The 15,856-nt window shown below is 40.1% G+C and overlaps 1 protein-coding gene across 7 annotated transcripts in view; it reads left to right on the top strand.

Annotated features, from left to right (window-relative positions):
* TBC1D1 (TBC1 domain family member 1) overlaps positions 1-6,612 on the top strand; it is a 105,343-nt gene extending 98,731 nt beyond the window's left edge. For all 7 annotated transcript variants that reach the window (XM_066185606.1, XM_066185602.1, XM_066185603.1 and 4 more), the window contains 2 exons: positions 2,369-2,539; positions 4,815-6,612. In XM_066185606.1, coding sequence (XP_066041703.1) covers positions 2,369-2,539; positions 4,815-5,012 — 369 coding nt within the window. In that variant the 3' untranslated portion in view covers positions 5,013-6,612. The remainder of the gene's footprint in view (positions 1-2,368; positions 2,540-4,814) is intronic.
* Positions 6,613-15,856: the final 9,244 nt, after the last annotated feature.

Raw genomic sequence — 15,856 nt, forward strand, 5'->3', positions numbered from 1 at the left:
CTTACTTAATGAAATTAGAAGCCTCCCTGCATCCACTTTGTCTCTACAGGCTTTTATGGTGTTGGCCCATTATGTAACAACAGCACCTTTGTAATTCTCTCAGGAATACATGGGGCAGTGCAGACTCTTGCAGTGAGTAGTGACTCTAGACAGCAAAACTTGGAATCCTTGATACAATTCTTTTAAATAGCAGACAAGGAAAATGATGCAAGGAAAATATTGCTAAGCTAGCAGAATGCTCCAGATGATACTTAAGAAATATGAAAAAATTGGAAATTATTTCAATTAAGGCTTGCCTGTTTAAAAACCCTAAGTGTTTTTACACTTGACATCTAAAGTGCAGCAGGCACATAGAAGATGGGATTTAGCCAGTTATTTTGAAGGCCTTTTGTGGTCCAGAACATAGGGGCTGTACTGTGCAGAAATGCTGACAATCCCCCAAGGGCTGCTGGAGATCAAAGCCCATGGGTTGATAAAGAAAGCAGCAGCAGCGCAGTGCTCTGCAGAGGGGCTCCCTCCAAGCCCTGGCAGCAAAGCCGCTCAGGGACACAGCTCACATTAGGGCCAGAAAAATGACTCCTAGTGCTTACTGTCAAAGGAAGGAAATGAGAACTAGGAAGGCTGTGCAAGAGGAAGGAAAGCAAGGAATTTCCAAGGGGCAAAAGTGGTTGTATGTAACCTGCCAGGCTGAAAGACTTGGAGTGCTTGGGTCACCTGCAGAAAACCACGTGCTTTGAGTGGAAGGAGGGAGGGATGCTCTGTTTAGGCAGCCCTGACTGCTCTAAATTTGAAGTGGGTATGTAGAAGTGAGTAGAAGGAAGAGCAGTTCCCCTGCTTTGATCAGGGCTGATTTTGAAGAGAGCAGCTGTTTGACCAGCCCACAGTCCATACACAGCTCCTGGATGAATCCCCATGCTCCTCATCCTTCTGCAGCATGGCCTTTGGTTCTGTGCCTTAGCATGCCTTCAGTTGGCTAGGTTTCAAATCAAACTTTTTATTGCCTCATGCTTCCCTTCTTTCAGATTTGATACTCTGGTTATGACAGCAGGGACTTCCCTCCCTCCTCAGGAGCACAGAGGCTAGAAGTGGCAGAGGTCATGAGAGGAACCAGCATTGTGCCCTGCTGAATTGCACTGCTTGTTTTATTGAAATTTCAACAGGGTGTCTTCTCCAGAGAGGCTCAAATTCACAGAAAATGAAAATTCCCTGTGTGTAATCAAAATCAAATTAAAATCGTACTTCAGCCTTCTGTGCTTAGATGCTTAGTATATATGTTTGTGCTGCCATTTAATGATGAGATATTTTTTTATTGGACATGTGACAGAAACATTTCATAAACTGATGTTGTCTTAACCAACAGTTAAAGTTTTGTAGACAGAGCAGATAAATAAAATAGACAAAAGTTGCTGTTACTTTTAACAGGTATTTAGATTTGACATTTGACTTATTTCCAAAATGAATAAAGTACAAGAGGTTTAGAAATTAATGACCCTGGAACCTCCCTTCTTGGGCTATTTTTCAAATACACTTTTAAATCAACTTTTATTTCTTCTATGTTCTGTGATTGGCACACTTGTCCTTTTAATTGACTACCCTCTTCACTGCTTGTAGAGGAGATTGGAGTCATAGTTAAGAATAATTTGAAGGCAGATGCATGCCAAAACCTAGAAAAAGAAAAAGAAAATAGTAGTTTTTTTCCTTTGGCTCACTCTGCATCTCAATTTATTTACCTGCTTTTAAAATAAAAGGTTTTCTTAATGTTCATGGATAAGACTGAGCATTCATTTCAGTGATTTGTAGTTCATGATCATAGAAATCTATTCTGATGTCACATAATGTTTTTGTTAAGTGTGTAAGGATAGATAATTTCACTTTCTTTCTGTCTGTAAAAATACTGCAGAATCATAAATAAAGATAGCAAAAGTCTACTGGTTTTCATGTAAAGCTTTTATTTTACTTAGCCTTACATTTGTATATGTGGCAGGTGAGTTTGAACCAAACCTTTTTATGAACTGACAACTGATTCTGGGTATGACTAGGAGGGTTTATGACAAACTGAGATGTATTAAATTTGAAAAGGGGAATACCCTACAAAGTCCACACCCTTGAAACCTTTACTGTAAGTAGTTTTGCTGAAGTCAGGCAGCAAATCAGTAGCAAACTTTTTAAGTAGATCCAATGCCAAGGTTTTGCACTCTACTGCCTCAGGCTTGCCGTTTCCACAATAGGAAATGTCAATGCCAAAAAATGAGTCCTTTTTTTGTATGCATTGATTAAATATCTAAGTCTAGATCAATACATTTTAAAGCCTTGAAAGAACAATGGTTTTGATCTGAACAGCACCTAACAATACCTTTATATTCAACAGGTGTTTGAAATGGATATTGCCAAGCAGTTACAAGCTTATGAAGTTGAATATCATGTGCTTCAGGATGAGCTTATAGATTCATCTTTAAATGACAATCAAAGACTGGATAAATTAGAAAAGGCAAACAGTAGCTTGCGCAAACAAAACTTTGATCTCCTGGAAGAACTGCAGGTACAATTTATATTTCATATATGATTAACATAATTTTCTACTTTATACACCTTTTCAGAAGAGACTGTTCTACACCACATCACAGAAGGGGATTGATGTTTGGTCTAGTGAATTTAAAATGTAGCCACTTAAAAGTTTTATTTAGTTTAGCCCTCAAAGTTTACATGCAGAAGAAATTCTAAAAGAGGGGTGGTTAGACCATATACTTGTAGTTAGTGAAAAGTTGATTCAACACACTGCCTCTTCTCTTGTAATTAAAATCATATTTGTAGAAGATAACTAAAAATAAAGTGCTTTTTCAAATTCATTTTTACATTTTCTGTCAGTGCTTTATTACAGCAGGGATACTACTCTGTCAAAAATGGGTAAACTGAATGCAGTGTCACAATTTACGGATACCTTAGAGAAAGGATGGATTGTCTATAAAGACATACTTTCTATTACAATTTTTTGACTGTTATCCAGATTGTTTAAACATTATGTGGAATACTAATTTCTAATATATGCTCAATGCCTGTTCAATCTGCAGCATTTTCAGAGACAATGCACCCGTTCTGTGTAAGGGGTTATTCTTTGATTATCTGAGCAAGAAGTCAGCTTTTCTGGCTGCTTTATAACAGGATGTTTGCTATAAAACTTTTGACTGTGCATTAAGTTTGATGGAGAAAGGGACTTCAAGGGTAAGAAGCAGACATTTCAAACCTCTTGATTATTGTTAAAGACATAAACTTTGTAAGATAATTGGGAGGGAAGTTTAGGTTTCTCAGACATTGGTTCTTTATCGTGGGGGCTGACTTGCTAGGGAGCAGCTCTGTGGAGAAGGACCTGGGGCTCCTGGTGGACAACAAGCTGTCCATGAGCCAACACTGTGTCCTTGTGGCCAAGAAGGCCAATGGGATCCTGGGCTGCATTAGGAAGAGCATTGCCAGCAGGTGGAGGGAGGTGATCCTGCCCCTCTACTCAGCCCTGGTGAGGCACATCTGGAGTGCTGTGTCCAGTTTTGGGCTCCTCAGTACAAAAGAGACATAGAGCTCTTGTAGCAGGTCATCAGTATATGAAGAGAAGGTGTGAAGTGGAGCCAGGCTCCACTCAGAGAGTGCAGAGCAGTAGGAAAAGAGGGAACAGGCAGAAACTGATGCATAGAAGTTTCACCTGAACATGAGAAAGAACTTTGCAATGTGCTTGACTGAGTACAGGTGGCCCAGGGTGGTTGTGGAGTCTCCCTTACTGGAGATATTTAAAAGCAGTCAGGGCACAGTCCTGAGTGATATGCTCTGGGGGACTGTGGTCGTACAGGGAGGTTGCAACTAGATGACCTCCAGTGATCCCTTCAACCCTATCCAATCAGTGATTCTGTGATCTTCCACCAACTCCCATCCTTATAGACTTGACAGCCTTAAGCAGTTTATTATGAAGCTCATCTCCGCTTGACTGTTGGCAAGTCAGCAGCTAGAGTCACAGCAAGGAACTTAACCATCTAACACTGTAGTGTTGGAGCAATCCTTTTGTCATGGAGTTGGGCTTCATCAGACTTTGTTTCATAGCAGGAAAGGTGATCCATTGCTGATAGGAGGAAAATGCATCACCAGATAATGTGGGTCAATATTATTTGTCAGTATTTTGTCCCCAAAGGCTGAACTTTTTAACCCATTGTAGTTACAGGATGGGTAGTGGGCTCATCAGAAAGGCAAATACTTTCCTGAAAGCAAGGACCACCCTGTACTCATGTCTCCAAATGTTATCCAGTGCTGAAACTTCCAAACAGGTATCTGATGTTGTCAAAGTACCTACAGGTCTCACATAATGAATTTGAACAATCTAATACTTTGTTTCACCATGAATTAGAATGCCAGTATGTGCAGCCTTTTAAGGGAGAATTTTTTGAAATTTTTCACGTGTTTTTCATTTGCATATTGCTCTAAATCCTCTTTTTCTCATTTACCTTCAAACCTGGTATTCGTTGGACTCAAAGTTGAGATGAAATGAGGATGCAGCTAACATGTTGAGTTGTCTTTGTTTTGCAAAGCAAAAATATCTCCTAACTGACCCATACGGAAGCTTATCTTAACCTGCAGTTCTTTGGTATAAAATTTGCAGATTTGGTAACTTTCTAATTTAATTTCTTTGCATTGTATTCTGACTTTAATTTTTCATAATTTCTAAAGTATTTTATATGTATTAGTGTATCTCAAAAATAGTTTAAAGATTGTTTCAGTCCTATTAATTTACCTTTTTTTCCCATCCTTTCTCCCCTCCTATCTTTTTATTTTGTTAGGTGGCTAATGGAAAAATCCAAAACCTTGAAGCTACAGTAGAGCTTTTATTGACCAATGAAGGCAAACTGAAGCAGTCCATTCTCACTCTTGAGCAGGAGCGAGCAGTGCTGCTGAAAGCTGTGGAAGAGATGCGAAAAAAGACAGCTGATACAGATGGGAAACCTCTACTTACTAGACAAGAACTGGATGCTGACTGACCTGCACAGTTGTAACGCAGCAGAGAAGCTGAGCAAGAAACAAAGGGAAGAACTGAGTCGTTTTGTTATGATCCATAGGGATTTGACGTTGTCGTGTTCGTTGTACATGCCTTACTGTGGCAAAGCAAGATATAGGCATGGTGGCTTTCCATATCAGAGAAGCTGGTTTCTTGGGGAAAAGACTCTTCTCTTCTTAGTATGCAGAAATACTATGAAGAGTAAGATGCCAGATAAGAAATAGTAAATGCATTACTAGTGCGTGCAGTCATACACAATACACTGTAAATATGGATTCTTCAATAAGTGCTTCTAAACCCTAAGTGCTTTGGGTTTGTCAGATTTTTGTTTGTGTCTGGATCACTACCACGTTAAATAGCACATCCTTTAGAAGGTCTTTTGAAGAAATACATCAGTGTAAAACCTTTGAATGGATGACTGCCCCATTGCAGCTATGCAGTGGTAACATTTACAGGTCATTTGTGATTAGACTTGGGATTTTTGACAGTGTAATTGCCCTACAGCTTGGCTGGGTTCTGTTAATTATGTTGTTTGCACCTCAGAAAACTGCTTCCTGATGCTTGAAGGCGTCAATCCATTGGATTCCAGGGAGCTGGACATTTTCATATGTAACTATGCATAACTGGGGGTTGCCTTCCTTTTTTTTAAGTATGTTGGTTTAGTATATTTCTTGTTTAACTATCATATAATTTAGTGTATTGTTAGATAGCATTATCTGATAAACATACTGTATATAGTAACTGCATTATTCTTAACAAAATATACTGACATTAATTTGGTGAAGCCTGTGACTCTTACAGGATCATTCAAGGATTTATATTCAGACTCCTCAAATTTCATCTTATTTATTTCTGATCAGCTGTGTGATGTAAGACATCTTTTTTGCTGGGAAACGAATGTCCACTGTCATTTTTTTCCCTTTATTTGCTACTATGTGCCCAAGCATCCTTTCAGAAATGTAAAGAATTTTTCTGAAGAATTGGAGTAATTTCAAGAGCTTCATGGTGTGCCAGATATGTTTAAACTGTTTCATAAAGGATATATAAGTTCTAATTAGGACACCATTCTTTTTGCAATGCATCTTTCAAATAAGATTACATATCTAAAAAAGTAAGTCTCACTTTCCTTAATGCAAAAGTAGTTTACAAGCCAGTTAAAGCAACACTGTGCAATAATACCCATGGATATGCTGTTGTTTAGGTTTGCTTCAGAATTAGGAATATTGCCATAGTTTTTTTCAGTCTCTAAGCACTGAGTTAATAGGCACTGGTGTTTTGTTATAGTGGAGATTCACCCAGGATGTGATTTTTGTATGTTTGTTTTTTGCAAGTCCACTTTGTATTCACTTAGTATTGAAATTCTACATACATCAGTTATTATTAATCTATTTACCTCTTACGATTGGGTTTTTTTAATTTGGATATCCATAGTGAAGCTTACACTTCATGTTTAAAATCTTGTCATAATGGACCTCAAACTGTTAGATCACTCAGTAACATTGCATTTTTACAGCATAGTACCATAGTTCATACACTGACTTTTTTAACAAGAGCAATAAAAACAATAATAATCTCTGCCTACATCTATGTTGTTACATTTTTTGACACTGAAAAACAAAAGCACAGTTGGTGGGGTGCCAATTCAGAACCACGTGGGATGAGACTTCTGGAAGTACGGTACTGTCTACAGTGGTTGTAAATTTCCATTCAGCTCCCTGGTACAGTGAAACAGTTGCTTCTGTCTAGTTAGAAAAGCTTGATACCCATTTACCAGTCATGCTTTCTGAGAACAGTGGCTCTAGTTCTCATCTAGGTGCACTTAGTAGTGCACAAATTCTCAATAAAAGACTTTGGACTAGAAGTTGAAGAGAAGTAATACCACTCACCAAGTTCGCAACTTTGTAAAAGCTCGGGGCTTTTCCCTCCAGAAGTATGACAAAGTAATGGAGCCTAGAGTTCATCCCAGACACTCAATGCTCCCAACTATGCTGTAGCTGAGCATCCTTAAGAATGTGTAAAATTAGATCTCCTATTTTCTGAGTACCAGAAATTGTCATCACATACTGTTTTCCATATGAACAGTAATTTCTGATCCAGAGAATTTTTTTTTTTTTAAATCCACCTGAAAGTCCATACATTGAATCCCTCAGCAGAAACAGCAAATTAACCACTCCTGGAAAACTGAAGTTGAAACAATCAACATTTTCTCCATATCACTTTTACATATAAAAATCCCCGACAGTGATGCTTAATCTTTGAAGAAAAGAAAAAACAGTGAAGAGGGAAGGAAGAAGTTCATTGATATGTGCAACTTAGGCTTCCAAAGGTGCATGACAAAGGCAGCAAGGGATGCAGTGTAAGTGTGCTAGTGAATTACATGGATGCAGTAGTCCAGAGAGCAGTTAGCCAGAAATGTGGAAAGAACTAATGTTGACATGTGCAACAAGAAAAAGGCAAGATCTCGGAAACCTCTGCAGTGAACAGTGCTGCATGTATGGAGGACCTGCTGCAGTGTGTTGTGGTCACGCAGTTCTGGTTTGGTTTTTTTCCATCTAGTGTGAGTGATTGTGGTAGGTACCTGGGACTCCCCATGCTTCTGGCTGTTTGGTGCACTTCTGTATTTTGCCCTGTTGTCTATTTCCAGAGATCGTTATTTAATACAGAATCTGAGAAAAGATACAGTGCCTATCGTGGGAAGATCAAAGCACTTTCATAAAGGTACAAATTCCCTTGTTTAGAGTGAGAATTGAGTCAGAAAAAAGTGTGATAACTTGCATCAAATATTTCACTTTCTTGCTGGTTGCTGGCATCCAGTGCAATCCAGATCTTCTAAGTAGTATCAAACTGTCTTACTGGTTTTCTGAAAGATGGTTCCAGAAGGTCTGTAATGTGTACTTGGTATGTCAGGCAGTGCTCTGCCAAAACAATGTAAAATGGGAAATGCAGCCCCTGGAACCTTGTCCTTTACTGGCAGCTATTCCTCCCTCCTGACAGTAACTCTCTCAGTCCCACTAAAGCATGTTGTGTCCTTACCAGGTACCTCCTCTGCAGGTACCCAGCACCCACCAGTTCTTGCTTGACACATACTAGAGTGGAAGCACTGCCAGGCATCCCGAGCAACAAGAACTGTAGTATAGTAGTCAGTCATTGTTCTTGGGATTTTTTCAAACACAATAATGTGATAAGAATTGCATTATTTAGGACTAAGTCACAAAACTGCAGCTAGTAGGACTGTGAATGAAGGACAGTAGTCTCTGCATTGCAAAGAAGACAAGATAGCTGGCGCTTTTTCTCCTTTGAGATCTTACTCCATCATTCATGGAGCAAGGAACTGAATCCAATTTCTTTTTTTTATTTCAAGCCCGCTACAATAGGTGCTGCAATTTCACTGTAATAAAACAGCCTGGTGTGTCAAAATGGCAGAGCTCACCACTTCTTAGCTAAGTCAATAGGATGCTGTCAGTGCCCTCAATACTTTCCCCTCTCTCCTGGAGATTTGGCTGCTTAATTAGATAATGCAGACACCTGGCTTAGATGCACTTCAGGCCTCCAGAAGCTTTGGGCCTCAATGCCTGCTAGTCTTGCAACCATTCAACAGAAAGCTGGAAGAAGTCAGGTGCTTCCCACACTGCCACCATCTTTTAGGAGGTGCATCTAAACCGAGTCTCTCGTGCTTGGTCCCTGCCTGAGCTATGTTGCAGCCACACCTGCATCTGGCTATGTACCCTTGTTGATCCTGAGCTATGGGCTTGGCTTTCCTGCTTGAGCTCAGCCTTGACTGGGGATCTGAACTGCTGACCTGCCTTGCTTGTGTTTTTTGCAGGACATGCCCCTTGTCAGTAAGTTGTCCCCTTTGCCTGCCTGTCACCCTCAGCTCCTGGCTCACTGTCCCCTTCAAAGCAGCCCTGCCCTTGCTGCTCCCCAACACACAGCTCAGGTTTCATATCTACCCTGCTGCTGTTTCCGGGGCTGGGCTGGTCAGGGCTTGTTTAGGTGTCTGTGCAAGAAACTGCGCTTCCCTGAGCAAGCTGCCTGATCTCTTAGAGCCCGCTTAGGCACCTCCAGCACAATGGTTGCTCTATGTAACACAGCCCTTACTAGTCTCCCATCTGTTTCAAAATTCTGTGTTCACCTTCTTTTCCACATCAAACATATATACAATCCTGTGTTTGCCACATATTTGCAAACACAATGTTGGTGTTGATGACACCGGAAAAAGTGCCTGAAATGAAAAGAACACATTTTGACTACAGTTGGATGAATGCCGTGGTTGCTTGAGGCACCTTAGATCATTGCACAGCATTTCTATGGTGTCACACCCATTTTCTTCAACAGAGCTTTACAAGAACAGGTGTGTGGGAGGGAAAAGAGAGCTGGCAGCCAGGCCAATCATTGAGAGTGCAATCATTGCCTTCAGAAGGCACATGTGTAGTTTACACCCACTAAGTTTTACATAACCTGAATTAGGGTGGATCACTAGGTACTCATTTGCTCATGTAGCTGCCAGAAAACATTCCTTTCATCTAGACAAACCTGAGGCTGCAAGAATTATGTGCCTCAAAGTAGGTCTTTTTAGCATAACCCAAAGCAAATCCAGAAGGACTTCATTATGTATAAGACTGTAGTTATTCTTTTGTATAAATGCATTTTTCCTTCTAATTGTATCATATATTTCCATGGTGCTAGAAAAGTGTTGGGGCTATAGATGCTGAAAGATGATGAAACTCCTCATGCAGAGAAAATAGAGATGATTAAAACAGGGCTTCTGGAGAAGCTTGTACTAGCTCCCATCCCTGACTCTTCTCATACATCATTTCCAAACCAAAGGGATTTTAGGAAAATTTAATTACTTTTTTATTAGGAGCAACTGACAAAAATGTTCTGACAACAGCCATTGATCCTAGGTTCAACCAGATACCTCTTTCTTTCTGTCACTCTCTAGCACTAGTCTGTTAATACCTTTCCTTTTGTTAACCTTTCACAGTAGACTGCTTGTCTGCAAAGGAGATAAAAATACATTTTTCATTTTTTACCTAAAAGCAGAATATTATCTTTTGCATCAGTCTGCTCCTCTGTTACTAGTGAGGCAGCAAGTTTTCATTTCTCAGTAGTTATATGCAAGTCATTCTAATCAAGATGGTCCTCAGGAAAAAAAGCCTTGCCACAATTTGGTTCGTCCTATTGTCCTATTTCTTTTGGAAGCAGAGATTGAGGAGGGGCAGGGGTTGACTGTTTAACCAGCATTAAGAAATTTCAAGTTCTGTTTTCTCAGATTTTTTTTTCATAAGCTGTTAAAGGATGAGTGAATACTAATAACGTTCCTATGTACAGTCTCTTTTTTTTCGTGTTTCTAGAATTTGATGCACAGGATGTTGTTGGCTCTGCAGATAGTGACAGTTCTTGTAATGTTGCAGATCTGAAATTGCCAAGGCAATGGTTGTCTTAAAGAGCATTTCTTCCATGTACTAGTTCAGATGAGCTGAGTAGCTTCAAGAGTCAGCTGCCGACTGGGACTTTGATCTCATGAAGCCATGGATTCTTGGTGGGATTAGTGGCACATGTATGTTTTCTCTTAGGGCATATCACAAAAAGTCTGATTGCAAAACAAACAAAACCTGAAATGCAGTTGTTGTTTAGCGTTTAAGGCCTAGGTACACCAATTGTCTCTAGTATTTTTTGATAAGGAATTTTAAATGGTGGTTTCAGTGGTTAGAGACTGAGGTAACAGGCAGATACAGAGGAGCAGTGAACCTTGCAAATGGCAAAATAGCAATTAATTAGTGTGTAAGTACAGAATCATTCTAGAGCCTTTGAAGTGCATTGAATACAGTAAACGTGTCCAGCAAGTTGTTGATAGACATTATGTTCATTTTGAGAGAAGGAAAAACCAAGATGCTTATTAAAAATGGAAGGAGATGGACTAGTAAGAAGGCATGTAGGGCCAGACAGGATAAAGCCATGACATTTTCAAGACCTGCAGTGGGATGTCTGACGTACCATGAAGAGATGTGAGTGAAAATATCCATTGAACTTAGAGGCAATACAAATCTGAGCATGGTGAAATAATTGGGATAAGCCTCAGAAAATGTTCAGATTTTTTGCAGTTCCTGATGGAGCTCATAAAGGCAGGCTTCAGTGTCAACAGGGTTTTTCTGATAAAGAAACTATTCTGTTCTTTTCAAACAGTGAAAAAAGTCAAGTAAGACCTGATTACATAACATAGTCACCTTGTCAGAATTACCTGCTAGAATGGAAAATAAAAGAAGACTTGTTAATACAAAAACATCTTCCATATTTTCCAAGAGCTTCTGGTATATCTCTAGGATGCACTGACATCTTCATTATGCTGTGAACCTGCTTCCATAGCACCTAGAAATCAAATAATTAAAGTAGCAAGTTCAGCCACAGACTCTTAGAATATATAACTTTGCTGGAGCCTACAAAAAGGCAGTCCATGATGTTGATCTAGAATTATACAGCTGGAACCATTTTTTGGTGATACCTGCCACCTTACCTTACATTTAATGAGAAAGTTATTTGCTCACAAATTTGGGGTTTATTGTTTGACTGTCATGTTTCTGACCTTAACTTCATTGTTTGGCATTAAACTGCTAAACTACATCAAAGGAGTAGAAAGATTGCTTTAATGCACTAACTGTGCAGGAAAACAAGAAAAAGGATGGTGAGACAGAACATATGTAGGGTTTTTTTACTGTGCCTAAACAGAAATTGTAGCTGCAGAAACTCCAGGTGGCCCAGTCAGCTCCTGCAGGATTTAATGGGATAGAGTGATGGAGTCATTTATAACTGCTGACTTCAGTGTTACTGCATGCTGGCTTAGATATACTGGCTGGCATGAAAGGTGCCATAGCAAGCCATTACCCATACTATGGTAGCTGCCAAGTTCCACTTAGGGTAGGAAAAATAAGTCAGTTTTAGCCTAAATCAAGCAGGTATAAACAGCATCTTCTATCCTCAAAGCATCTTTAGGCATCCAGAATTATTAGCTTTGTTTGGGAAAAAAAAAAACAAAACAAAACAAAATAGCATTTCAGGTGCTCTCCTTATTTGTTCCAGATCTCAATTCCAGAAAGCCATACCATTTTAACTGGGGCCGATGTTTAAAAGACATGACTAAATAGGTACAAATTAAGGCAGTGGATGCTTAAAATTGTGGACAAATTAAAGAACATATATTTGGACATTTGAGTGGATCTTTACTAATTATTATTTGCCGAGTTTGCGTTGCAAGTACAGTAAGTTCTTGTTTCCCCTTTTAAAAAACTTCATGCCTCAACAAAAGATTAAAAACTTCCATTGTCAGCTTTTGCTTAAAAAAGAAGTAGGAAGTTCTATGATTAAAGGAACATAAATGTATGTGAGAGAAAGAGGAAATGAGAGTTTCAGAAGCAAAGAGCTGACAGCAGGGATTTACCCAAACCCTTTGTATGACCTCCAGAGAGATCCCAGCAGAAAACATGCAACAGCTCACTGCTGTGGGCTACAAATTTTAGGAATTTTGAGTTACTGCAGTGACTAAAAATTCTCTCAGAGAGAAGCTTATACTATACTTTCCCTCTTCTGTATTCCCCTCCCACCAGCTACTCTATCTTGCATCATAAAGCTGGGACATGCACACAACACAGACAAAAGCCAAATATCTGCAAGCTCTGTTGTCTGTCACTTGAACACCCTGTCCTGGTGAGTCAAACAGTCAAGAGCAAAAACATCACTGAGGACTAAGGTACTTTCCTCTGTGAGCTGTGAGGTCCACGAGAGTCACTGGCTCTGTATTGCAGCAATCCTGTGCATTTTGGTGAAGCATCTCTTCTGGAAAACCAACAGGATATGTATGATCCAGCAAGAGTCAAGCGATGGTGACTCTTCCACTTTCCATGACAGTATGATCTAGAAGGGTCAGACAAGAACAAAACATTGAAGACTCTGCAGAGCCAAAAGATTTTGTTGTTGTTGTTCAGGTAGATCAACCATTGGAATGAAGTTCTTAAAAGATTTTATGTTTTCTCCCAGATTTCCTTCATTACCAAGCATTGTTTCTGTCCAGAAATTATTGTCACTGCCAGCCCTCTTCACTAAGGAAACTAAGGGTATGGGCAGTCTGGAAGATTTTATGCGTACCATGATCTTGCTGTTTCAGTCAGGAAAGAAAGATTAAGTTAGACCATGTACCATTCCTGATGAATGGTTCCAAATTCAGCTCCTCTCTTCCATTCCAGATTCTTGGCTATTTCTCAAGGCATATCTCCACAATTTCTGAGAAGCAGATTTACAAAAAGCTGTCTGTGATTTGAGATATACTAAACCTTCCAAAAGAGGTAGTTAATTTTACCCAGAACCCACACCTTATTGCTCTGTTTCCTGGCCAAGTTTGTTAGTCAGAGCAGTGCAGTCCCCAACTCAGGCAGTTACATGATTCCCAGTTTGGAGTTAGCCTGTGCCCAGCAAGCTTGGAGTGTAAGAGAGAGCTTCCTCATGTCAGCCTACACCATTCCATGTTGACTTACTTTGAATGTTTTCAGGTCAACTTCAAGACTTCACTAAAGTACAGTGAGCATGAAGGCAGTATGAGGCATTTTACCAGCCCCTGACCATTTATGTTGTGGGCTTCTGTACCACTTCTCATTTTTCATAATTATTGGAAGACAGACATGGAATTTGTATGGGATGGTTCACTGGTGGTCTTCTGCATGTCCCTGGTTAGTCCATCATCTCCAGGTTTGTAGATAGCATTCCTGTTCTAGCACCCACTGGGAACTCATGTTAAATTTACTGGCAATGGCCATCGCTCCTAAGGTCTTTTCAGTCATTTTTGATCATCCCAAGATTTATTCTGTAGTTATGGCATAGATTATTCATTCTCTCCCGATTATGTAATTTCCACTGCATTAAGGCATTTAGTTTCTATAGGACACAATACCATTATAAGAATCAAGACCAGTCAGAAACCTTCCTAAGCTTGTTCTTCTGAAACACCATCTGTGCAAAAAATCTTCTATACCTGCATTTCTTTTTCTCCTGTGGAGGTTTGCAAGATTCACTAAAGTTCTCAGTCTGGAATTATGTGCATCGGGACCACCCAAGTTCTCCTGTTTCCAGTCCCCACTGTTATATAGATGGGCAGGGCACTAGTTTGAGAGCAGATTGTGGTTGCATTTTTTAAAGATAGGAGCAACATTTAAAAACAAGCAGCATTTGAAAGAAAGCACTCATGAGTTGTCAGTGGTATTAGTTTACCAAGCCCCTGGACATCCAGTCTAATGTTCTCACTGGATACCAAACTGGCCTAATTTAGAAGCAAAACCAAGCAGTTATGAGTCTCACTGGAGGTTAGATGGAATTGTGAAAAGATGTACTGCATATTCCACAAAGAAAATTCCAAATTCATTCCCTTGCCTTAATTCATTTGGCCATTTTTCCTATTTTCTGACTGCAATGAAAGAGCTTTTTCCAGCTCTCTCCAACCATCTTTTGCAAAAGGATTGTAAAGCTTCAGGCAATTAGCCTGGATATGTAGCCATTGCTGTTACTAGAAAAGGTTTAAAAATTAAACAGATCTCATACCCAGGCCTATCACAAAAACCAGGCTGATTTCAATATAGCCTTACCCTAGGCAGATTGTAATGATCCTCTTAATTACAAGTTTTAAGGACTTTCTGTCTCTATCTAGCATGTTCTGTCTATGTAAGTGAAGAAACACCAACAACTGTGAAGTAATTACCCTGCTGCATCTTATCAGAAGGAAAGAAATTTGATCCTAAAAAGAAAACTCACAAAACTTTTGGCAGGTATTTTATTGTCTCATTTTACTTTCCTTTTAATGCCTGTTATTAAAGCACCGAAATTTATCCCCAGGGAGGAATTTGATCATCAATTCCAACAGGAATGGGATGACACCCTGATTATTCCTACCTCAGACAGCAAACTGCCTCTGGGGGAGGGGCTCTGTTGTTGTTGCTGGGTTATTTTTTACTGTGTTTATTACCCTTGGAGTTTAAGACCTAAGCCTGTAATCTCCAAAGCAAAGCAGCTACTGTGACCCCAAGCAAAGGAGGTGCTGTAACACTGTTGTTCAGTATTGTGCAACCACTGCGGCTGTGCTGCACAGAGCGCTTCTGTCTCCTCCAGACAGCAACTCCCACGAGATGCAGCTTTCCTCAGTGATGCCAGGGGTTGTACGGAGCAGCAGGGAAAGTAGAGGAGCTGAACCAGGTTCCTAGTATGACTTTTCACGTGTGTGCATGTTGCTCTAGGCAACCTTCTAAAAGTTAAAGCGTGGCCCCCATCATGGGTGGATTTAAAACCACTCATTAGCCTTGATTTTTCTGTAAAGCTTTCCACTTTGGCATTTGAGCACTGTATAAAGTTAGTGTCCCCAGAGGATGGTGTGTTTTCCTAAAAGTTAACTTTTGCCTAAATCAGAGGGGTTTGGGCCACAGAGGATTGACAAGCTAGCCAAGTTTAGAACTGCCAACCGTTTTCAGCTGCAATGCTGAAGTAAATGTGGCAACGAGGGAAGAAGCATGGTACATCAGGAATGACACAGATGAGACCAGACAGATTTAAGAGAGTTGTTACATGTCCTGCACGCTCCTGGAGCTGTGCTTCTCTGTGAAGGCCCCGCTGAATGCTGGCTGTTTTACCAAAGCCTGTGCAGGGGAAGCAATTGGTGGGACACAGTACAGAAACCCAATAAACAAACTGAGCATCAGAGAGAAAGTGTAGGAAGGGCAGGGTGGAGGTGCAGGAAGTGAAAGCCCTGTGACCAGCATTCCTGTCCTCTGTCACTGGCCAGCTGATCACCAGCTC

The sequence above is a fragment of the Chamaea fasciata genome, unplaced genomic scaffold (assembly GCF_029207755.1).
Source record: "Chamaea fasciata isolate MVZ Bird 193981 ecotype frontalis unplaced genomic scaffold, bChaFas1.0.hap1 SCAF_6, whole genome shotgun sequence".
NCBI classification, from domain to species: domain Eukaryota; kingdom Metazoa; phylum Chordata; class Aves; order Passeriformes; family Sylviidae; genus Chamaea; species Chamaea fasciata.